Source organism: Anopheles coustani, chromosome 2, assembly GCF_943734705.1.
Source record: "Anopheles coustani chromosome 2, idAnoCousDA_361_x.2, whole genome shotgun sequence".
Classification (NCBI taxonomy): Eukaryota; Metazoa; Arthropoda; class Insecta; order Diptera; family Culicidae; genus Anopheles; species Anopheles coustani.
The window spans coordinates 78,700,118-78,722,470 of NC_071289.1; the positions used below are offsets into that span (position 1 = coordinate 78,700,118).

The 22,353-nt window shown below is 44.4% G+C and overlaps 1 protein-coding gene and 15 non-coding genes across 16 annotated transcripts; all 16 read right to left on the reverse strand.

Annotated features, from left to right (window-relative positions):
- Positions 1-15,971: 15,971 nt before the first annotated feature.
- Trnav-aac (transfer RNA valine (anticodon AAC)) lies at positions 15,972-16,044 on the reverse strand. Its single transcript has one exon. It is a non-coding gene; the product is annotated as a tRNA-Val (tRNA).
- A 234-nt stretch (positions 16,045-16,278) lies between these two features.
- Trnav-cac (transfer RNA valine (anticodon CAC)) lies at positions 16,279-16,351 on the reverse strand. Its single transcript has one exon. It is a non-coding gene; the product is annotated as a tRNA-Val (tRNA).
- A 78-nt stretch (positions 16,352-16,429) lies between these two features.
- Positions 16,430-16,502, reverse strand: Trnav-aac (transfer RNA valine (anticodon AAC)). The gene has a single exon. It is a non-coding gene; the product is annotated as a tRNA-Val (tRNA).
- Positions 16,503-16,736: 234 nt separating this feature from the next.
- On the reverse strand, positions 16,737-16,809 carry Trnav-cac (transfer RNA valine (anticodon CAC)). Its single transcript has one exon. It is a non-coding gene; the product is annotated as a tRNA-Val (tRNA).
- A 79-nt stretch (positions 16,810-16,888) lies between these two features.
- Positions 16,889-16,961, reverse strand: Trnav-cac (transfer RNA valine (anticodon CAC)). Its single transcript has one exon. It is a non-coding gene; the product is annotated as a tRNA-Val (tRNA).
- Positions 16,962-17,040: 79 nt separating this feature from the next.
- Positions 17,041-17,113, reverse strand: Trnav-aac (transfer RNA valine (anticodon AAC)). The gene has a single exon. It is a non-coding gene; the product is annotated as a tRNA-Val (tRNA).
- Positions 17,114-17,251: 138 nt separating this feature from the next.
- Trnav-cac (transfer RNA valine (anticodon CAC)) lies at positions 17,252-17,324 on the reverse strand. The gene has a single exon. It is a non-coding gene; the product is annotated as a tRNA-Val (tRNA).
- A 79-nt stretch (positions 17,325-17,403) lies between these two features.
- On the reverse strand, positions 17,404-17,476 carry Trnav-aac (transfer RNA valine (anticodon AAC)). The gene has a single exon. It is a non-coding gene; the product is annotated as a tRNA-Val (tRNA).
- Positions 17,477-17,692: 216 nt separating this feature from the next.
- Positions 17,693-17,765, reverse strand: Trnav-cac (transfer RNA valine (anticodon CAC)). Its single transcript has one exon. It is a non-coding gene; the product is annotated as a tRNA-Val (tRNA).
- A 78-nt stretch (positions 17,766-17,843) lies between these two features.
- Positions 17,844-17,916, reverse strand: Trnav-aac (transfer RNA valine (anticodon AAC)). Its single transcript has one exon. It is a non-coding gene; the product is annotated as a tRNA-Val (tRNA).
- A 127-nt stretch (positions 17,917-18,043) lies between these two features.
- On the reverse strand, positions 18,044-18,116 carry Trnav-aac (transfer RNA valine (anticodon AAC)). Its single transcript has one exon. It is a non-coding gene; the product is annotated as a tRNA-Val (tRNA).
- Positions 18,117-18,532: 416 nt separating this feature from the next.
- Trnav-cac (transfer RNA valine (anticodon CAC)) lies at positions 18,533-18,605 on the reverse strand. The gene has a single exon. It is a non-coding gene; the product is annotated as a tRNA-Val (tRNA).
- Positions 18,606-18,683: 78 nt separating this feature from the next.
- Trnav-aac (transfer RNA valine (anticodon AAC)) lies at positions 18,684-18,756 on the reverse strand. Its single transcript has one exon. It is a non-coding gene; the product is annotated as a tRNA-Val (tRNA).
- A 127-nt stretch (positions 18,757-18,883) lies between these two features.
- Positions 18,884-18,956, reverse strand: Trnav-aac (transfer RNA valine (anticodon AAC)). Its single transcript has one exon. It is a non-coding gene; the product is annotated as a tRNA-Val (tRNA).
- Positions 18,957-19,632: 676 nt separating this feature from the next.
- Trnav-cac (transfer RNA valine (anticodon CAC)) lies at positions 19,633-19,705 on the reverse strand. Its single transcript has one exon. It is a non-coding gene; the product is annotated as a tRNA-Val (tRNA).
- Positions 19,706-20,821: 1,116 nt separating this feature from the next.
- Positions 20,822-21,755, reverse strand: LOC131266178 (adult-specific cuticular protein ACP-20). Its single transcript, XM_058268556.1, has 2 exons — positions 21,738-21,755; positions 20,822-21,415 (listed from the first exon to the last, which is right to left on the reverse strand). The coding sequence occupies exons 1-2, from the start codon at positions 21,753-21,755 to the stop codon at positions 20,822-20,824; spliced, it is 612 nt and encodes a 203-aa protein (XP_058124539.1).
- Between the last annotated feature and the right edge of the window lie 598 nt (positions 21,756-22,353).

Consider the following 22,353-nt stretch of genomic DNA (forward strand, 5'->3'; position numbering starts at 1 on the left):
TGTTATGCCGGCGCGCGCGATTCCCCGTGAGACTTTGCATCTCTTTGATGGGGTCGGTTGAGCACTTGCCAACCTGAAACATGTAACATTTTTAGATGCAGTCGGCATGCTTTACTTGTCGACAAACTTAAGCTTAGCTGGCTGAAGGTAACCAAGTCATATAAAAAGCGATTCAAGCAAGAGATGTAAGATAAAATATAAAGAATTTTTAAAGACCTAGAATTATATTGCATCAAAGCAATCCCATAAAACTCCAATACAATTTTTGCGATTTAAATAAAACATTTTTTCAAGCTTTTGCAAAGGCGCATCGTAGAGTAAACAAACTAACCAGCTGCTTAGGGACTCAAATTTTTAAAGGAACCGTCCTTTTGGTCCATATTTATTAAAATTGGTATGTTGAAATAATTTTTATTATTTTACAACAACGTTACTTATTTTATCTCAGTCTGTGAATTTACTTTTGCAAGAAAGTAAATGACGAATATGAAAATGCGCGAATGATCGATCTTATCTGAATTGTGTTCTGATGCATAAAAGGTGGAGTGGTTTTTGGATGAAAATAAATATGAGATTGATGCACTAACGTAAATTAATAGATTAGTATAAAGAGATAAAATTGGATAAGCAAAAAAAATGTCCTACCCATTTCCAAATATAGCCATTTTTTTAAATAGTACTCTTACTTTTTTCTTTTTAAAACAATTGTATTGTAATTGTAAATTGTAAATTTAAAATCAGCTAAAAATATATTAAATTAAAAAATTACAACATAAACTATTTGTGAGTTTTGCTCATAGAAAATGATATTCGTGAAAAATTAAACTTGGAACGCTATAGATGATTCCTCAAGAAATAAGGCTTTGCAAATCAGGCAAAACTAAAAAATATACTATAACATCACTCAAATATATCGCACAAATATAACCTAAATTGAAATTTTATAAATTTTGAAATAAAAAACTGCATGGAAAATGTTTTACATGTTTTTGGGGCCTTTAACATATAGCTCCTTAGTGCCCCTAGAACGCTTCATCCGCCTCTAAGCTTACGTTAGGAGCCTTTAAGCTAAACTTCTTATTAAAATATACAACACTCAAAAGTGAAACAGAAAAACCATCCTATCCATGCCGGCAAATATTCAGCAATGGTATAGACAACATGTCAACCATGCGAACGCGAACCAACGCGCGTCTGGCCCTGACACGCTCTCCACTAAGTGCACTGGATTTCAACCGGGGATGTCAGTGGGTCACCGGTGGAGCTCTGGCTCCGACTTTGTGGCTTATTAAAATAGCATCTTGTCCAGATCGATTGACGAGCGCCACCGACCTCTCACTCGAGACAGAAAATCCACACACCATCGAGTGGAGAAATGGGACTCGTAAACTTTGTCCCCCGCGGTACAAAATGAGTGCTTGCACACAATTTCCACCCGTTTCACTGACTGTTTTACCCACCCTACCCTACAAACTGCTGCTTGCACACAACCGCTAGCTACTCTTCACCCACCGCCTTCCTGCTTCACCCCCTATGGGGTCCATGGTTCAAATATCTCTCACTCTCCTCGAAACCTAACTACATTTGCCACAGTAGGAAGGTTTGATTTACATCTGGTCAAAGTTTTATTCCGGATATTTTTCTACAATGTTACTGCCGATTTTTAGTGCGATTGATTAATATATACAACCGGACGCACTTACAAATAAATAGTATCCAATCAAACATATTTTTTTATGGTTTATTTCTTCGCAAACACGTTTTTTGCTCACCAATTAGATTTATTTTTGACCATCGTATTTTTCCATAGTAGCCGTCAGCATTCCTGCTGTCTAAAGACAAATCAGTGTAGTGATGGGACAGCTCCAGAAAAGAACGACATCTTCGCATCCGATCCAGCAAAGGAGCGAGTCCTTTCGTAGATAAAAAAATATGGTATTATCACACCATAATCTTTATTCATTTATTCATTATTTTATGCTACTGATTAAGTCACGGACAAAACGAATATTAGAATTATATTCGCTGCTCGATCAAATACTGCTTTTTATAGTTGACTCGTGCGTCGAAAAGATAACTTGATTGCTCAGGCAAGTACGCAGTAAAGCCTGAAATTGGCAAGTGGTTAATGCTAGTCTACCTGTTCCGTGTGAGCAAGGAGCTGGTATTCAGGTGGCTATATGATTTCACAGCTTATGTAATTACAAGCTTTCAAACAATTTGTTACCGGTAAATGATTGCTCCGGAGCGAACAGCTTTCGTCAAATTGTCTGCATGCCAGTCATTTGCCACTTACCAACGAGTGGGTCAATCTTTAAGCACAATGAATCTTCATAATGCAATATGAGGAGCCAATAAAACTTAATTTACGGTTGGAATGAAAAATTTCTTATATGGAGCAAATGAATACATACGATCCAGCTCCAACGTTCCAACTCTAGTTCAGTGTTGATAGCTGCCAGCAGCACTTGGCGTGCGTCGTGTGCAGTAAAAATATAAGTGTGAAAAATAGTTGTGTTTTCAATCTAACCAAGCTCGTTAATAGATAAGATTGGTTAATAAAGTGTTTGCTTTCATTTAAACATGTAAAGCAGATGAAAATCGATCGTGCTTCAGTATTGTCAACGCTCTTCCACTTGATGCTGGCAATGGAAAGAAGATAAGTATTCCATCTTTATATTGTGCATAATTGTACATAATAAGTGATATAGTCTTTCTTCTTTTGCAGGTTTTGCCAGAAGTAGACCTAGGAGTAGTGCCAGTGAAGTGTAAAAAGAGAAATTAAATTAATAAAACGGTAGCATAACCTAAAGGTAAATTCCAAAATAGTTGTTGTTTACATTTTCGGATGACATTTCCCTCGTGGGCATTGAGAGTCCCGGAGGGTATGGGGAAAAATGTGGGAAGGGAGAAACGAGGAGGGGTAACCCATAAAAGAAGGAGAGTGAGTTCTTTCCTCTCATTTTTCGAATTACTGAACGCCATATATCAAAAAGACTCCTATTGCTTGGCGTTCAGTAATTCAAGCATATGGCGTTCAGTAATTCTAATGTATGGCGTTCAGTGATTGCATACAAGTTTTTGTACACCGGGGTCGCCAAATCCAACGGCGCGACCACGGTACGTTCCACGATTGCAACACTCTGCTCCATAAAACCGAAACCCCGAAGGCCTACACGATGGTTCCAGCATCCCACCCCCTTCGGAAAATACATATACACACCTTGTATATATACACACTCTACTCATTCTCTTCCTAGACACGCTTAATCGGGGCAGGTAAACCTGTTATCCGAACATTCGCGTGGTACGAACGAAAATAGTAGATTGCTGCACTTTGCACCGGTTTAGTACGGCATCCAGCCACCGCTGGGAGCCGCTCGGACTGGGTCTGCGCAGCACAGTTTAATAATCCTCCAGTTGCAGCGTTGCTTCGTGAAGCTCGGGTGGGTGATTTTCGTTGTAATTATCAAACGGGTAATGCCATATTTTTATGTAATCATAAATGTATCGCTCCTGTCAATTAGTAAGGTGATTTTAGCCACTCCTAATAGGTAAGCTGCTGACAACAGGCTTGGGTAGGGAGAATATGGAGAACTTTTGCAGCTCGGGCAAAGGATTGTAGACGCATCTTATGCCTTTGAACCAAGTGTTGTGAGTTTATAATTGGATACATAATTGGATCTGAAAAGTGGATGTATTTTTTTACATTTAGGCAAGGTGTAAGATAGTTCAGTTTGTGTTTTAGTACATTTTACAATAGAAGAAGAATAATTTTCACCTACAATTGATAAATTGAACACATTTACGCAACAATATGCAACCACACGACATTTCGAATCAACTTCTAGTGAAGAAAAATGATGTAATAGATAGTATTCATTTTCATCGCAACTCCAATCGCCATCGCAGAATCGCACCATTCATCTCCTCAATCAATCAATCAAAACTTGTGCCATATTTACCCGCCACCCACTGTGCCTACACCCACCCCTGGTGCCTATATATTCCATACAGGTTGTCAAATCCAATCAATCTGTCTTTTCTCTCCATCGGACCGACATCTTATCACGTCGCGCGAATCACATGGCTGAGCTTCCGAAGTTGACACACAGCTCATCAGGATTGTGCATGTGGCATAAAATACAGATATCAACCCGCTGGAAGAGCTGCAGTGTCTCTTAATCACTCTTGAACCACCTCCGATGCCAATGAACGCTGGCACTTCAAATGCTTTTTCCCTCTTCACCATCGCATTTCGCATGACTTTATTTCGTTTTCTTCTGCTCCGCCTCCGTTTCTACGCTTCCTAACGTTGACATTTCACTTGACGCGCGCATCGTCGCGAGTGTGGCGCGAATCACCGAGTTGTCATCGCTTCACTTCATCACCCGGAGTTGAGTCGCGCCGGCCAGACGCTGTCGCCGGTCGGCGTAACTTATGGAAGTGCATCGCCAACAACATTGTTGCTGAGTTGCATTCATGAGCGCTGACATTAGTCAAGTGACGCGAATCTCTGCCATATGGTTGTGGGTTCATATGCGACCGATCATTATTGTTTGCCATTGTTTTATATTCATCCTAGCACGCTGATCGTTTTGTAACCAGAGCATAAGGTAAAAGGATTTAAAAATAAAATTGTTTTCCAGTCGTGCTTTACATAATAGGAAGAGGTCCATTAAAAGGCAAATTCCTTGTTCAGTTAGGCTCCAAATAAAATGTTAAGAATTGTCGTCTTTTCATTTAAATGTTCCAGCAAAAGCATTACTATGTGTGTTTTATTTATCTTCAGTGCGATATTTTTGTATTAAATGCAATCACAAACAAATACTCTATATAGTATATAGGACATTACCTCAATTTGGGCACAATTACATACAGCATTCAAATAAATGTCAAAACGAATTCGTGACACCAACCTCTCCAAATGACTTTGTACACCAACGAGCACATTAACATTCGAAACAATGTAAATTGGCCTATGCGAGGGACATTTTTCCTCACCGAGGGAAGCAACAATTAGTTTGTCCAAACCTACAGCGGGTTTTCTCAGGTGCAGCAGCACGGTTGCTCGACACGGTCCATACGCCAGCGAATGTGTCCTTCCGCGAATCCACACCACCAACCTGCTCCGATGTAGATTGAACCGTGAACAACCGACCCGATTGATCCCCGAGTTGCCCGTGCCCAAAAACCAAACGAACATTACGGTGTCCATTACGGTACACCGAGTGCGGTCTAAGGCAGCGCTGCACTCTCGTGAATTATGCGCACGCCATTACACGAACAATTCCGTACAAATTGCCTCGATCACCGACGAGCAACCGTCGTCTCATTGACCCCTCTGGTCGGTTTGGCCGGCATTTCGTGTGCCATGCCGTGCAGTCACCGGTCGACTCTTATGTTAGTCCTGTTTTATTGCACTGAAATGCCATACCGAACAGAAGGAATCAATTACCGACGTTTATGTTGAGGGGTACAACTTGCATCAGTACTTCGAGTGAAGAGTTTACCCCGGGGCGATCATCCCTCACGACGAGCGTGATACAAGTGACACCTTGCTTAATTTTAATTACATTTTTTCGACCCGCATACGCTAGGAAAGATTCGCATTTAATGGTATTTAACCCAAAACCCCGGCCAGAGACCGGCTGAAAACATCCACGCGCCTTGCGGAGCCGATAGCCAGCATGAATTCCGCAAACAACTTCAGGTAACTGGACCCGTTTTGCACCCAGCGACCCTCGGACGACTAGGAAAGCAATCCACCGTGGCAGTAATTGCCACGATTTTAGCATATTACTTCGACTAATTTATTTAAACGCTCCTCCAACCTTTAATCACTCCAAAACGGCGAACACATCTTTCGAAGGTTTCGCAGATTTTTGCCCTCCTCCGGACGGCCGGCGTGGGTATGTTTATCTTGTCCGTGGGCAGAATTTGTCAACTTCAAGCGCTGAAGATTTGTGGACTGGCAGAATGACTTACTGCGGTCAGCCTTCGCGCATTCATCAAAAGTGTGCTACTTCGGCTAGGCAGCTTTCATCCCGCGCCGCCGCCAACTCGTCGCTGCGTGCACTTTCCCGCCTCTTTCCCGAGTGCAGCCTCAGCGCATAGGCTGCATCTAACCCGACGATTTGGTGTACCGAGAGGCTTCCCCTCGGCCTCTTCCATTCGCGCCGACACCCGGGGAGGAATGAGAAGATTTATGGCATTTCGAAACTGCGCTTTCGTACTGCAACTGGCAAAACGGTTTCGGCGAATCGTGCATGCGAGCCGATTTGCATGTACGGCCGCATGATCGTGCACGGAACCGCACTTCGGTTGGCACTGGCATTGCTCTCTTTTGCTGCACCCGGTTTAAAGCTTGTGCATCAACAAGGATGCAAACATGTAAAGCAAGTGAGCAACTCAAGTCAAACCGTTTGTAGCCACGCTGCCAACTAACTGGTTGCCCATCCCACTCTTTTGGCGAAATATTTCGGGCTCCGCGAGGGTTGGCATCTAGTTTTATTTCGCTCCTAAAACGGTGTACGAGTGGGGAACGGTTTAGACCCTGCTGCCCTGGAGGAGGCTGTAAAACAAAAGACTCTACCGTTTGTTTTTCACTTCTATTTCCAAGCGACGAACCCTGCCTACAAAAACAAGCAAATGTCAAAATTATGCTTTGCATCTCAAATTCTTCGACGTTTAGTAATATTTGATTTTCGTTTAACACACGAAAAATTCTTTAATTTTTAATGAGTCGTTGATATCTAAAAACATAATATCAATGATTACGGTATTTCGATTCTTACAGCGGTTTACAAGTTGGGAACGGTTTACACTCTGCTGGAGGAGGCTGTAAAACAAAAGACTCTACCGTTTGGTTTTAGGTTCTATTTCTAAGCGACGAACCCTGTTTATAAATACAAGCAAATGTCATTATTCTTGCTTTGAATTTCAAATTCCTCGACATTTAGAAATATTTATTTTTAATCAAGCAAAATAGGAATTAATGCGTCCCCGATATCTAAAAATACTATGTCAACACATTTTTTATCTATTGTTTGAACTATCTAACAAAACAAACTCGAACCAAACCCCGCTAAAACCAACCAAAACTTGCCCGCGGCAAAATGGTAGCCTCCGAATGGGAGTACACGATAATAAATCTCCCCGACACGAAACAATAACCCCATCGGGTAAATGTTCCACCCCGGCATTTGCCGCGCCTCCCCGTTAGTCGTTCACCGGTTCAAGGTTCGCGTTGACATAATTACTTTGCCGGTACGAGCAAATCGCTTCATCGAATGACTTGTACCTTTCGGGGACCGTAAGATCTGCCGTAATTTAAAGCTACAAGTACTAGCGGAAAATGGCTGCCCTCCCGCAACCCCATCGCAACGGTTCGGGCTCGGAGGAGCGTCTCCTCGGAGTGGACTGAGCGACGTTCAGCACAGCGTTCCCCGCTGGGTCGCCAGTAAGCGCGCTCGCAATAATCATAATCGTGACTGCATTACGATTTTGATTATTAATCATCAACCGCTGAAAACAAGGCTACGTGAGATTCGGGTAGGATCTTTGTGACCCGGTACCAAAAGACCATCATCGGCACCATTACCAACACCGCAACGTGCGATTCACAGTGTGGCATTTATGTATTAGAGTGGAGAAAAAGAAAAGAAAACAACCACATGATGACAAGCCTGAAAACATTTCCATCACAGATACAACAGTATTTTTCCTTCCGAAGTTCGTATGTTCTATGCTACCCTTTCCGTGGCGGTTGGATCAGTTTTTCAACCCCCAGCGGACGCCGGAAACGAAGGAAATGGTGTAATTAGATAGAACCAGTATCGCTAACCACCTCAAATGGCAAGCAAACTGTGGTTCGCTCATTTGTATCCTTGAACCGAGTGAACGATTTCTTGTGGCAAATCTAGATCAGTAATAATAATCTGTTGCATGGTGCAACTTCTTTGTATGCCTTTAATTTTACTAGCATTTTGATTATTATTTTCCACATTGCCTAAGAACTAATATGATATATCGAAAAACAAATCATCGAACGCAGAAAAATAGTACTTAATAGCTTCGAACATCTTAGTTTTCACTGCGCCGTTTGAAAGGTTTCTCTCGCGTATTGGGAAACCACCGATCATTCCACCGATCAATCTACGAGCGTGATCGAGCAAACAGTTTGACAGTCGTGACGGCTCTTGAGTTCGATCAGTTGTCATCAATTCTCGACAGCAGAGCGTTCGTAACGGCTTCGGTATGTTCTGCTTTCCTCCCGCAGTATTTTGAGTAATTCAAACTACCCAACTATAAGCTAGCTCCTAGAATGAAGTCATTTGGTGGCTTGTTTGTAGAAATAAAATCGAGAGACCAAACGAAAAGCAAACGGAGGCGCATACAAGGAAAAACTACACATCAACAAACCGACAGGGTAGCAAAATTTATCGATTTATTCATACCGACCGACAAACCGACTCGATGCACCGCAACATCATTTGCATCTCATCGAATGCAACGACATGGTATACGATCCCCTGGTTTCACTAACGATGCTGCTCAGGTGCAGAAACAATCGATACATAACATTCGAAATTGGCAAGGGAGCAAAAATCTCTTTGCAACGCGCATGGAAACATTATTTTCCCACAACCAGCTTAAAGAGCTTAGGGTAGTAAGTAAGCAATCAAAGTGAAATACGGGACAAAGCAGATCGAAACATGAATTAGCATAAAGGAGTACGGTAGTCGTCTCTGCGGATGGCATGGGGTAGAACAATGTTTTTTCTTCATGGCTTAAGCATTAAATTTGAACTGCTGCACTCGGAATGTGAAGGACTCAATGATCCAGGTTTACACGTTTGAATACTATATCATTTTTGATGTCTTAGGCTTCCTATTTTAACGATATTTTTACTTCTATTGAACGTGAAATCATCAAGCATAATTTTACAAAATCGATAAGGTAATTTAAAATAAACTGTACCAATTTAATACCTCTAATATATTTTTAAATAGTTTCGGAGAAGCTTGCCTTTTGCATCATTTCGCTCTCGGGGACCAGCGACACTTCAACGCGCAACATCTAACGACTAGAACCGACACGCGCTGATTGATGTTTATTATAAGATTTTTTATCTGCCCACCGTTCGAGTTCGATGGTCACGTCCCGTTTGCCATCGACCAGCATCATCGAACGACGGAGCCCTGGGGTTTTCGTTCGGCCCAAAGGGATGCCTCATTACGCAACGGACACGCGCAACGGCTAACAAGGTCCGTGCGCAAACGGCTTCGAGGGGAGTTGAAAACCATCTGAAAACGGGCTGAAGAAGGCGCGAAGGGGGAGGAAATACATAAACACGCATTTGCTGGTATAATCACCACCACTACCCCGACAAACGGAGGACGCCCGGCGGAGAGATCCGAGGAATCCGAGCCACGGAATAAGGGTCCACGATCGGTTTGGGCACGCCGCACGTCGGTTCCCATGCCCGTGAACGACTAACCTTGGCCAGGTGGCGTCTTTTATGGCAGGGGGCATGGGGCAGGCAGGCGCTCTTGAACCGTTGTCGAGCATGATTAGATTTTTTTATCGTCCGTTCTAGTGTCATACGAAACGATGTGTGGCGATGTGTCACTGAAACTGACACCGTGGCCACCCGAGCGGTATGTCGAACAAATGTTGGTTTTCTTTGGGCAACCGAAGACATTCATTGGAAGTATTCAAACTAACAAGGAAATTTTTTGCATTAACACATCATAAAACGGATCCGCTACCCTAGGGCTTGATGTGTTTTTAACTCAATAATTGTCCGTATAAAGTGTCTAATTACTTCATTTCAATGCATCTTATTCTCGTCTATCGACTCTTTCCTACGCGAAACGCGACTAAGACCCCCACGAGACATCGAACCATTAGCGTGGGTCTCCTGTGTACAAAAAGGTTGTGGGAAACTCGCACCCAGAACCGAGGCTCTCTTTGTAACCCTCCCCCTCTGCGTGGTTCTTCCCCGACAAAGGGGTTGGCGTTGGAACTGCCTTTGCCTGGTGAAAATCGTGACTCATATTCACCTGCACCAGAGATGATGCTTGATCGTGCACCTCCGGCCATTTCGAGCCGATGATCGTCGGGGCAAAACCATGCGAACCTCCGCTGCACCGTTTTGCAACACGAGAACCACTGAACATGTTCCCGTGAGTTATGCAATCGGTCAATGCAGTTCATAAACATCGGCATTGCGTTTATTACCTGACCTTACCAAAAGGCTTGTCAGCTAGTTATTTATTTTCTAAGGTTACATGGAATGCTTAGTTATGCCATCATATTTAGAATGAATTGAGTATTATAAGGATGGTTTTACTAAATAGCATTTAATCCTACAAGTTTTCACGAACGCAACTTGTCGAAAAGATCCAACATGCTAGTTCTAAATAATTTAAACAAGATATTTATTATAAAATATCTTGAGAAACAGTCATACACAACGTTTCATAAACATTCCGGCAACGGAATCTGTCCGCGAAAAGCGAGCTGGGTGCAGCGGTGTTCAGCAAATTACTCAACCATGCCTCTGAACATTTGATAATTGATGCGGCGACGTTAGGCGTTCCGATTCCACCCCCTGCTTTGATTTTTCTCGTCGTAGCGAACCCAAGCAGCACCACAAGAGCAGCAGCGTCAGATCTTGATTCTAATTATTGCAAATGATCGGAAAATAATAACTCACGGTACGAAACACGCCATCCAATCAATGATAGACACCGTCAGACAGACGCGAGATGTCGCAATGTCGCCGGCAAGAGACGCGCACTCCAAACGCGCCAGCATGCGTCAAACGGAATGCTAGGCTGGATGTTGGGATGTCTTTTTGGTCGAGCGATGCACGACCTCGACCACCGACGGGCGGGCGGACTTCGAATGACCAAGAGACCGTATGCGCAAGAGTCCCTCGGGCAGGATGATCTATAATTTTCCAGTTTATGACAATTCGAACACTCACCGGGTGGGCGTGAATTCCTAGTCCATTCTGTTTACTATTACCAAGCCTGTGCGAGAACAGATGAACGTTAAAAATAAATTCATGAAATCGTCCATTTGCCTCCGGACAGTTCACTATGGGACGAAGTCAATCTACTGTTGGCAGAAAGTTTGGTTGTTTTTATCGATTCCTATTATTTGCAAATCGAAATCATTTGTAAAAAAGTTGGAGGTTTTTTGTTACTGTTACCTTTTTATTATTCTTTAATTTTGATCGATTGCCATCATGGCGTTTCATAAATTAACAAGTTTTTAAAAAATACATTACTGATCAATAAGAATGTTTTATATTTTTACACAATAATGATCCTTTTTAATTTACTTTTGTATCGAATCAGGAAATTTCTCGAAATGTTTCCTCGTTGTAAAAGCACTTTCCATTCCATGAACGCAAAAGAACGAGCCTGGAGTCTAGAAGGAAAACAATGCGAATCGACTGCCGTGTTTGATTTTACGTTCCGCAAAGGTCCCCGCTTCGGTGGCTCCAGACGGTCCAGCGTGGCAAGCGTGCCGGAGGGCACCAGAGCAGGGGATGGCGGGGGGGGGGGAGGGAAAAAGGGCCCGCAGTATGAGGCCGCGTGTGACAGTGTCACGCGGGCGGACATTGCATAATCCGCATCCGAGCGCACGCGATGAGCGATCGATTGAAGGGGAACCAGCGAACGGCGTTGGGTGCCGTCGTATAAATATACTACATCGTATACGTCGTGCGAGAGCCGGTGAACGCACGCGGCGGGGTCGAACTTTAACGAACGAAACTGCGGGGAAAATGGGTCAGGTTTCCCACCGCGTGTGCTTGTCCGTGCCGGAGTCGGTCAGTGGAGCAGCAGTGGAGTGTCACAAAGTCGCGTTCTCTCCCGCTATCGGTCCGATCCGATCCGAGGCAGAAAGCAAATGAAAAACTCACCCAACGATCACAATCGCAACGGCGAGGACTGGGGGTAGCGGTGGTGATCTGCTTCTAGACAGCCGTCAAACGGCTTGGCCTGTCTCACGCGGGTTCGCCAGACAGCCCGTCCGGTGAAGCCATCTCGTTGCGGTCGGTCAACCGTCTACCCGGTTTCGGTTGCAACGAAAGTGCACCACTGACATCATGCGATTGGGAAAAATCAGGTTAATGAATCGGTAAATGGAAATCATATGATCCGAGGCAGCCAGCGAACGATTGGAGCGAGAGAGCAACGAATCGTCTCGGAACAGCAGTACTTAAATGGAACATTGCACTGTCGGAATCCATTTTTTCTTACTTCGCACTGTGCACTCACACGATGCACACCGATCCTCGTGCGTCTTTAAGCGACGCAGCATTTCTTTCGCTCCGCACATTCAGCCTTTTTGCCAGCGGAAAAGCATCACCCGGGCGGCTTCCGAGCCAAGACACTTAAAAGGTATCGACTAATGACCATTAGGCGAGATGGAAACGAGAGCAATCGGAGCGCGATCGGGGGCCGGGGTTGCATCTACCCAAACGCTACCACCTCTGTCCGCTCCAACGTTCATCATAATCATCATCAAAAACGTACCGCCCTGCGAGATTCCGATGGCCTTCTGTTGGCGAACCGCGAGCCACTGGGTCTGCATCGAAATCTGCTACAAAATTGCAACCCACGCCGAGGCGAAGAATAAGATAGTGGGATGGGACATAATTTTTCATCGCGTTGTTGTGGCTTAGGTATTTATCGTGCTGACAGTGTGTATCATTAATCAGCCCTAGTGTGATAGTGCTGTGAAGATCATCACGTTTTTGTTGAATAGGACCTGGTGTGGCAATTAAATCAGTTCGTTTTTTTCCAACGAAGAAAACTTCAAAATATGTTTGTTCAAATTGGTGTCTGTTTAATTCTTAACAACTATATTTCCGGAAAACTTTGAATTCCTATTCCATAAAATGTTATTCTGACGACTCCCAGTATAGAAAAAGACAGAAGCAGCAATAGCGATTTCTATTCAATTGTTTCTCTTCCGACATCGCCCATTTCCCGTGGTGCCCATTTGGCGATCTTCTAGTTCTTCTAATTGAGCTTCTTTGGATTTTAGAGATTTTTTTACTAACATGAATTAATCATCACATTAATTTACATTATAAAAAACGAAATCCTCAATTACCATACCTTAATTTTCAAATTTGAGTAAATTTTTCAAGCATTTTATTTTGAGTAAATTTTTCAATTGTTGTAATTACACTTTGTTTCCAAGATAATAATGTTTTAATGTTATGTTAATTAATGATAATATCTTCTTCTTCTTCTTCTTGGCGTAAACGACCTCTTGGTCATGCCTGCCCGTTAAGGGCTTACGAGACTTGTTTCCCTGTTGTACGTACGTGGATAGTCAGTCCTCTCGTACAGGGGAGGGTCCGGTCTCGGTTGGGATTCGAACCCACGCCGTCGAGGTGGTGAGCCTCGGCGCTCATGGGCCGATTTTCTAACCGGCGCTACCGCTCGGCTGTCGCGGACCCCCCGCGATTTATATTGATGATAATATGTGTTGTTTTATTTATTTATTTTTTAAATCTTATTTTATTCTTAAATTTAAAAACTTTTTTTGATTCTCAAGCCTTACAACCAATTATTAAAGAGTGATTTTCTTAAATTCCGACCTGGTATCAGATAGACGGAAAATTTTCAAACGAAGTCATTTACATGCATTTATTAACCGAAAGATAACAACGATCGCAGCATCGAACCGATAGGCAAAATGTCTCATGTCCAATGAATTATCTCACCATCGACAGAAGAATCTGACGCTCGCCGTCCCGTTGCCCTCTGCCGACAGAAACATGCCGAAGCTCATTGCTAAGATTCCACACGGTGTCGATGGTGACTCTAAACAACCGATCGGCCCACCACAGCACCGGCCAAAACGGTGACCCATGTGCTGTAGTGAAATTACATAACCACCCCATCACACGAGCGCGACGCGAAAAACGTGAACAAATAACAACCCGGCACCCATTGCATTCTGAGATTTGCTCCTTGCGCCCGAGCCCACCAGCGGCTTTAGTTCTTCGTGGGCCGGATCGGGTCGGTCGCCAAGCAATGGGGTCTGGGTTTGGTCCCGTTTAATTTTCTTTTCAATTCTTTTTTCACATTTTTCCCCGCGCACAAAAACCGGCTTGGTTTAGTTAGCTAGTTCAGCAACCAGGTTAGTGGTTTAGTTTAACGAATCGTTCGGTTTCGTTGGAGAAGTTTTTCAGTCCAGCGGAGAAGGTGATGGCAACGCACAGTTGTGGACAGCTTTTCTTCGACGGCCCTACGCTCGATTGCGCCCGGAATGTGTCGCCTTGCATGAGCACACTGACCGCGCGAGTGACAGCTTTTACTAATTATAGTAATGGAAAGAAATTGTCCGCCGAGCGGTACCAAAACTTTACCGCACGCCACGCATCGAGAGCGGGTTGCAGATTTTGCTCTAATTAAGTCATAATAAATCAGCCAGCAGTGCGTGAGTCTGCATGCCAACGCATCCAAGTGGAGGTATTTGTCCGACAGTTTACATGTAAATATCGTACCAAATAAAATTATTCAACCATCACGGATTTCCTTAGAACACATTTAGTATGGTTCGCATTTCTTTTCTGTAGTTTTATATTTTTAGCACATATTTTATTAAACAAACCCTTTGGATATATCACAAACAGTCGTTGATCTACTCAGCAAACTTATTTGGAAGCGTGTTGTAAGCAATGGTATTGCGTCCATCTTGTGATGCCTTCGGCAAGCTGGACAGGGAAAAGGAAGGCAAAAACCACTCCGATACTACAAAGATCGAAGCCGAACAGCTATTGAATGGTAGCGGCAGTTGCGAAATAATAATAAGCGACCAGTCAAACACTAATTACTACCTTATTCGTCGGTCGATACGCGATCAGCTTGATTTGCGAATGCCTCCACCGGTGTTGGTGAGAATGCTTCAAACGTCGCGATGCTCTCGGCTATAGATCACTAAATTGTAACGTGCCAAAATGGTCGGCCAGCTAATTCTCGAGCAAACCGGTGGCAATCTTCTACCGTTCGGTTCTGAGGGTCTTTTACAGCTTGCTTAAAACTGTAGCTTATGTTATGTACGGTAATCTTTTGCCGACGTGTTTTCCTATTTGAGTTCTACTTAATCTGATTCGTATGTGCTTGGATGCATTCGATCATTTAAATTAATTAACAAACATGGTGAGATCACATGCAGATGGAAATATCGATTAACATTCCTGCTCAGAGCCGGCTGTCAATTTTGCTACCGTTGGGACCGTTAATTATCGCCTGAATTTCAAATCAGCTGCATAACTCCTGCTCAAATCGTTTACTGCTCGGCATTACTTTCCTAAGGATCTGCCCTTATCTGTTGGGTGGCAGGTCTACCTTTCGTCGCAATCGTCTGATTATCGTTCACTTAATTAGTTTGACAAGCAATGCTATTTACCTAACCGTTTTCCCCAATGAGATGGCATACAACAACCGGCAATTAGATGCGGGTTGAAGCGGGACACCGTGATGGGTGCTTTTTGGAAGAATTTGGAACTGAACCCTTTTTTTAAGTGAGTATACCAAACGAAAACAAACCGCTGATGACTAACCTTTCTTATTTAAATGACCGATCGAGTAAAAAAATTCGTTTACACAAACAAAAACCTCAAAAAACCTTAGCGAGTTGCTTGAATCACTCATAAATAAAAATCCCCATCGTACTTTTTGCATACCCAATATGTTGCTTTTATGCAAGCGATGTTTTATGCTGGCGCTACCACATAAACCGAATGCAAGTTGTACGCTAAAAAGCTGGAAACTGCAAAAGCTTCGTGAGCATACATTTAGGCGACCAACCAAACCATGAATGTACTCTATCCGTTTGCATTCATGTTTAGGCCGTACCTGAACAAAACGTTTACAACCACCACAAAAGATTACACCAGCGAAATACTTTGCTTCATGAAAAAAAACACCTGTTTCCGCCCGGGATCGAACCGGGGGCCTTCCGCGTGTTAGGCGGATGTGATAACCGCTACACCACGGAAACTTCTATTGTTTTGGTTTGTAATCATCTATGTGTCCTTTCAAGTGTCACATCGATCCCCAAAATTAAACCTGTTGGTTTTTGGAAATTCCTAAACCCATACGTTTACTTTCAAGCCCATTGAACTTGTGTGCTTGTTGTCCTTCTTTTTCTATTGTTTAGCAACAACGATCTTCTTTAGGGTGATCATCATGAGGATCATTGTAAAAAATTTCTTGGATGTAAATTGTGTCTATCTGTTTCCGCCCGGGCTCGAACCGGGGACCTTCTGCGTGTGAAGCAGACGTGATAACCGCTACACTACGGAAACGTCTATTGTTTTGGCTCGTTCCAGCCTTTTGCCAAAGCTTCAAACCAGGTCAGTTCTAAAAACGTAGATCAAAACAATTGTTTCCGCCCGGGATCGAACCGGGGGCCTTCCGCGTGTTAGGCGGATGTGATAACCACTACACCACGGAAACTTCTATTGTTTTGGTTTGTAATCATCACTGTGTCCTTTCAAATGTCATATTGATCCCCAAAATTAAACCTGTTGGTTTTTGGAAATTCCAAAACCCATACGTTTACTTTGAAGCCCATTGAAGTTGTGTGCTTGTTGCCCTTCTTTTTCTATTGTTAAGCAACCACGATCTTCTTTGGGGTAATCATCACGAGGATCGTTCTAAAAAATCTCTTGGATGTAAATTGTGTCTATCTGTTTCCGCCCGGGCTCGAACCGGGGACCTTCTGCGTGTGAAGCAGACGTGATAACCGCTACACTACGGAAACGTCTATTGTTTTGCCTCGTTTCAGTCATTTTACCAAAGCTTCAAACCAGATCAGTTCCACAAACGTAGATCAAAACATTTGTTTCCGCCCGGGATCGAACCGGGGGCCTTCTGCGTGTGAAGCAGACGTGATAACCGCTACACTACGGAAACGTCTATTGTTTTGCCTCGTTTCAGTCATTTTACCAAAGCTTCAAACCAGCTCAGTTCCAAACACGTAGATCAAAACATTTGTTTCCGCCCGGGATCGAACCGGGGGCCTTCCGCGTGTTAGGCGGATGTGATAACCACTACACCACGGAAACTTCTATTGTTTTGGTTTGTAATCATCAATGAGTCCTTTCAAATGTCATATTGATCCCAGAAATTAAACTAGATTATCTTTCGGATAATCGAAATAAGGATCATTTCAAAAACGCTCTAGGATGTAAATTGTGTCTATCTGTTTCCGCCCGGGCTCGAACCGGGGACCTTCTGCGTGTGAAGCAGACGTGATAACCGCTACACTACGGAAACGTCTATTGTTTTGCCTCGTTTCAGTCATTTTACCAAAGCTTCAAACCAGCTCAGTTCCAAACACGTAGATCAAAACATTTGTTTCCGCCCGGGATCGAACCGGGGGCCTTCCGCGTGTTAGGCGGATGTGATAACCGCTACACCACGGAAACTTCTATTGTTTTGGTTAGTAATCATCACTGTGTCCCCTGAAATGTCACATCGATCCCCAAAATTAAACCTGTTGGTTTTTGGAAATTCCAAAACCTACACGTTTACTTTGAAGCCCATTGAACTTGTGTGCTTGTTGTCCTTCTTTTTCTATTGTTAAGCAACAACGATCTTCTTTGGGGTCCTAAAAAATCTCTTGGATGTAAATTGTGTCTATCTGTTTCCGCCCGGGCTCGAACCGGGGACCTTCTGCGTGTGAAGCAGACGTGATAACCGCTACACTACGGAAACGTCTATTGTTTTGGCTCGTTCCAGCCTTATGCCAAAGCTTCAAACCAGGTCAGTTCCAAACACGTAGATCAAAACAATTGTTTCCGCCCGGGATCGAACCGGGGGCCTTCCGCGTGTTAGGCGGATGTGATAACCACTACACCACGGAAACTTCTATTGTTTCGGTTTGTAATCATCAATGTGTCCTCTCAAATGTCATATCGAACCCCAAAATTAAACCTGTTGGTTTTTGGAATTTCCAAAACCTACACGTTTACTTTGAAGCCCATTGAAATATTTGTTTCCGCCCGGGATCGAACCGGGGGCCTTCCGCGTGTTAGGCGGATGTGATAACCACTACACCACGGAAACTTCTATTGTTTCGGTTTGTAATCATCAATGTGTCCTCTCAAATGTCATATCGATCCTCAAAATTAAACCTGTTGGTTTTTGGAATTTCCAAAACCTACACGTTTACTTTGAAGCCCATTGAAATATTTGTTTCCGCCCGGGGTCGAACCGGGGGCCTTCCGCGTGTTAGGCGGATGTGATAACCACTACACCACGGAAACTTCTATTGTTTTGGTTTGTAATCATCAATGTGTCCCCTGAAATGTCACATCGATCCCCAAAATTAAACCTGTTGGTTTTTGGAAATTCCAAAACCTACACGTTTACTTTGAAGCCCATTGAACTTGTGTGCTTGTTGTCCTTCTTTTTCTATTGTTAAGCAACCACGATCTTCTTTGGGGTCCTAAAAAATCTCTTGGATGTAAATTGTGTCTATCTGTTTCCGCCCGGGCTCGAACCGGGGACCTTCTGCGTGTGAAGCAGACGTGATAACCGCTACACCACGGAAACGTCTATTGTTTTGGCTCGTTCCAGCCTTATGCCAAAGCTTCAAACCAGGTCAGTTCCAAAAACGTAGATCAAAACAATTGTTTCCGCCCGGGATCGAACCGGGGGCCTTCCGCGTGTTAGGCGGATGTGATAACCACTACACCACGGAAACTTCTATTGTTTCGGTTTGTAATCATCAATGTGTCCTCTCAAATGTCATATCGATCCTCAAAATTAAACCTGTTGGTTTTTGGAATTTCCAAAACCTACACGTTTACTTTGAAGCCCATTGAAATATTTGTTTCCGCCCGGGATCGAACCGGGGGCCTTCCGCGTGTTAGGCGGATGTGATAACCACTACACCACGGAAACTTCTATTGTTTTGGTTTGTAATCATCAATGTGTCCCCTGAAATGTCACATCGATCCCCAAAATTAAACCTGTTGGTTTTTGGAAATTCCAAAACCTACACGTTTACTTTGAAGCCCATTGAACTTGTGTGCTTGTTGTCCTTCTTTTTCTATTGTTAAGCAACAACGATCTTCTTTGGGGTGATCATCACGAGGATCGTTCTAAAAAATCTCTTGGATGTAAATTGTGTCTATCTGTTTCCGCCCGGGCTCGAACCGGGGACCTTCTGCGTGTGAAGCAGACGTGATAACCGCCTCGTTTACTTGCCTCGTTCCAGCCTTTTGCAAAGCTTCAAACCAGCTCAGTTCCAAAAACATAGATCAAAACAATTGTTTCCGCCCGGGATCGAACCGGGGGCCTTCCGCGTGTTAGGCGGATATGATAACCACTACACCACGGAAACTTCTATTGTTTCGGTTTGTAATCATCACTGTGTCCTTTCAAATGTAATATTGATCCCCAAAATTAAACCTGTTGGTTTTTAGAAATTCCAAAACCTACACGTTTACTTTGAAGCCCATTGAACTGGTGTGCTTGTTGTCCTTCTTTTTCTTTTGTTATACAACAACGATCTTGTTTGGGGTGATCATCATGAGGATCGTTCTAAAAAATCTCTTGGATGTAAATTGTGTCTATCTGTTTCCGCCCGGGCTCGAACCGGGGACCTTCTGCGTGTGAAGCAGACGTGATAACCGCTACACTACGGAAACGTCTATTGTTTTGGCTCGTTCCAGCCTTTTGCCAAAGCTTCAAACCAGCTCAGTTCCAAAAACGTAGATCAAAACAATTGTTTCCGCCCGGGATCGAACCGGGGGCCTTCCGCGTGTTAGGCGGATGTGATAACCGCTACACCACGGAAACTTCTATTGTTTTGGTTAGTAATCACCACTGTGTCCTCTCACATGTCACATCGATCCCCAAAATTAAACCTGTTGGTTTTTGGAAATTCCTAAACCTACACATTTACTTTGAAGCCCATTGAACTTGTGTGCTTGTTGTCCTTCTTTTTCTATTGTTATGCAACATCGATCTTATTTGGGGTGATCGTCATGAGGGTCGTTCTAAAAAATCTCTTGGATGTAAATTGTGTCTCTCTGTTTCCCCTCGGGTTCGAACCGGGGACTTTCTTCGTGTACACTACGGAAACTGTAAGTGTTTGTGAGTAGCTTTCACAATGAAATACACGACAGAATCAATAGAACTCTGTGGTAGTTTCAGTACATTTGATGTTTTTATTGACTTCATTTTTTGCATCGACCTCTCCCTTCGAGGAAGATTGTTCTGCTTTTGGTTTGACACGGTTTTACTACACTAGTTAACATTTTGTTTCAGCTAAGTGTGCATTGAGGTGCACATAACAGGCGCGTCGGGATTCGCATCCGACTTTACGCAGTGTTTGTGATTTGCAGAAATCGATCATTTCAAAATCAAAAGGCGGAAAAGTAGTAAACTAAAGGAAAGCTTGCTAGCAATAATCAGATAGTTTTCGCTTCGAAACATATCGTTCAGGCAAGGAAGGATTTGAGGTTTTCCTACTAATTAAAAGAAATTATAAAAGTAAGATAGGAACATTAACTGACGCCTCGAGGATAAAGTATGCCCTGATCCGAGAGTGTCACGTGTAGGAAAAGATATGTGATCAGTTCTATTTCGAGCCCGCATCGGAGAAGTTCTCTCTCGCTCTCTTCATCTCGGAATGAGTTTTCCGTTTTTCCAGTGCGGGGTAGCATGGTTATGCTGTATAGTTCGTAGGTGATTTATGTCCTCCTGGGGCTCCTATCGTATAACTGCTGGCAGCTTGCCAGCGGGCGGACACTGAGAGGATCCTAGTGGTAGTACTCTTCCTGTCCTTCCTCGGCACCCTCTCCGCCACCGTAGGACGATTCACCGCCGTAGGTCTGCTGCTCGGCGCCACCGTACGCCTTGTGCTCGTCCTGCGGGTGATGGTGGTGGAACTGATGCTGGTGCTGGTGCTGCTGCTGGGCACCGTGGGCGCTCTGGGTGGCCGCCTCGTGCGCCAGTTTCGCCAGCTCCTCCTCGTGCAGTGGTTTTCCATCGATCAACACTTCAGCCTGGAAGCCGCTGTGCTTGCTCGAGCTGTACTTGACCGTGCGCAGCTTGCCGTCGGGCTGGTGCAGGCTGTACTCGCCGTGCAGTTCGTCCTCGTGCCGGTGCTCCTTGCGGCTCTGCGAGACCTTGCTCTTCGGGTCCTCGACGCCGTACTCGAACAGGTAGTCGGGCTTCGCGACGTAGTCGATCTTGTGCCCGTGGCCGTGCTTGTCCTCGACGTGCACCTCGTGCGCCGGACCGCTGACCGGGCCGCTGAACTTGGCGTACGAGTAGCCGACGCCGTGATGGTGATCGTCCTCACCACCGTACTCGCACACCGCCAGGGACACCATTGCCAGGCAGGCGAAGGTCTGCAAGGGGTGAAGATAGAGAAAACAACCACGATAAGGGCACATTCCACTGCTCATGCATGCCATCAACAACGGCATGACGCGTCCTATTTCATCCTGAATCAGGCGTCGAACGAGTCGATCGCCGTAACATTTACGTAACACGGTAATGCATAACAGAATGGACTTGTATGGCCCAACAATGGTGGCTTCTTTAACACTGTACACTTCATAATCAGTCCCGTACACATATCCTCCCACTTTCACTCCCATAATCAGCCACTCTGCGTCGAACAGTCCCTCGCCCCTTCTTAGCACTGAACAATAGAAAAACAAAACCCACCTTGAAAAGGAAAGCCATTTTGTTCGATGTAGTTTGTTTGTCTTTTCTTCTCGATTCAAAACTCTCCCAACGGCTGCAACTTTGAAACTTGGTTTGAACTGCGGACACACACTCGCACACACAATGCAACGACAGGCTCGACTGGCTGACTATTGCTTCTCACTCGATGGAAAACGCTGCTCGACTGTGCCTTTGCCGTTGGCGAACAACAATATTTATACCCTCCAGCGCTTCCCGCGCCACACCGGGAAAGGGAAAGGGCCACGGCCAATCGGCGGGGAACGAACCGTGTGCCGAAAATGTGGCGCTTCTACCTCCTGAAAATGGTAGCGAAAAGAAAAACAACCCTTCCCTCCGGCCCCACGCCGCCGAACCACCGGCACGAAATTTCTCCACACCGCGCGAAGAACATCGGGCGGTGATTTCGCGCTCGCACGAAAAGCCGATCGACGGCCAGACGACGAACCCCGGGGACGCAGTCGCGTTGTTACGGGCGTGAAATAATAATATCAAAAAAGAGGGGAAAAAAAGTTATTTAAGAAAAGCCGCGAATTACCCGTGAAACATTTAGGCATCGGATTCGGGTGGCCAGGGCGGAGGGACAGTTGGGGAAGGG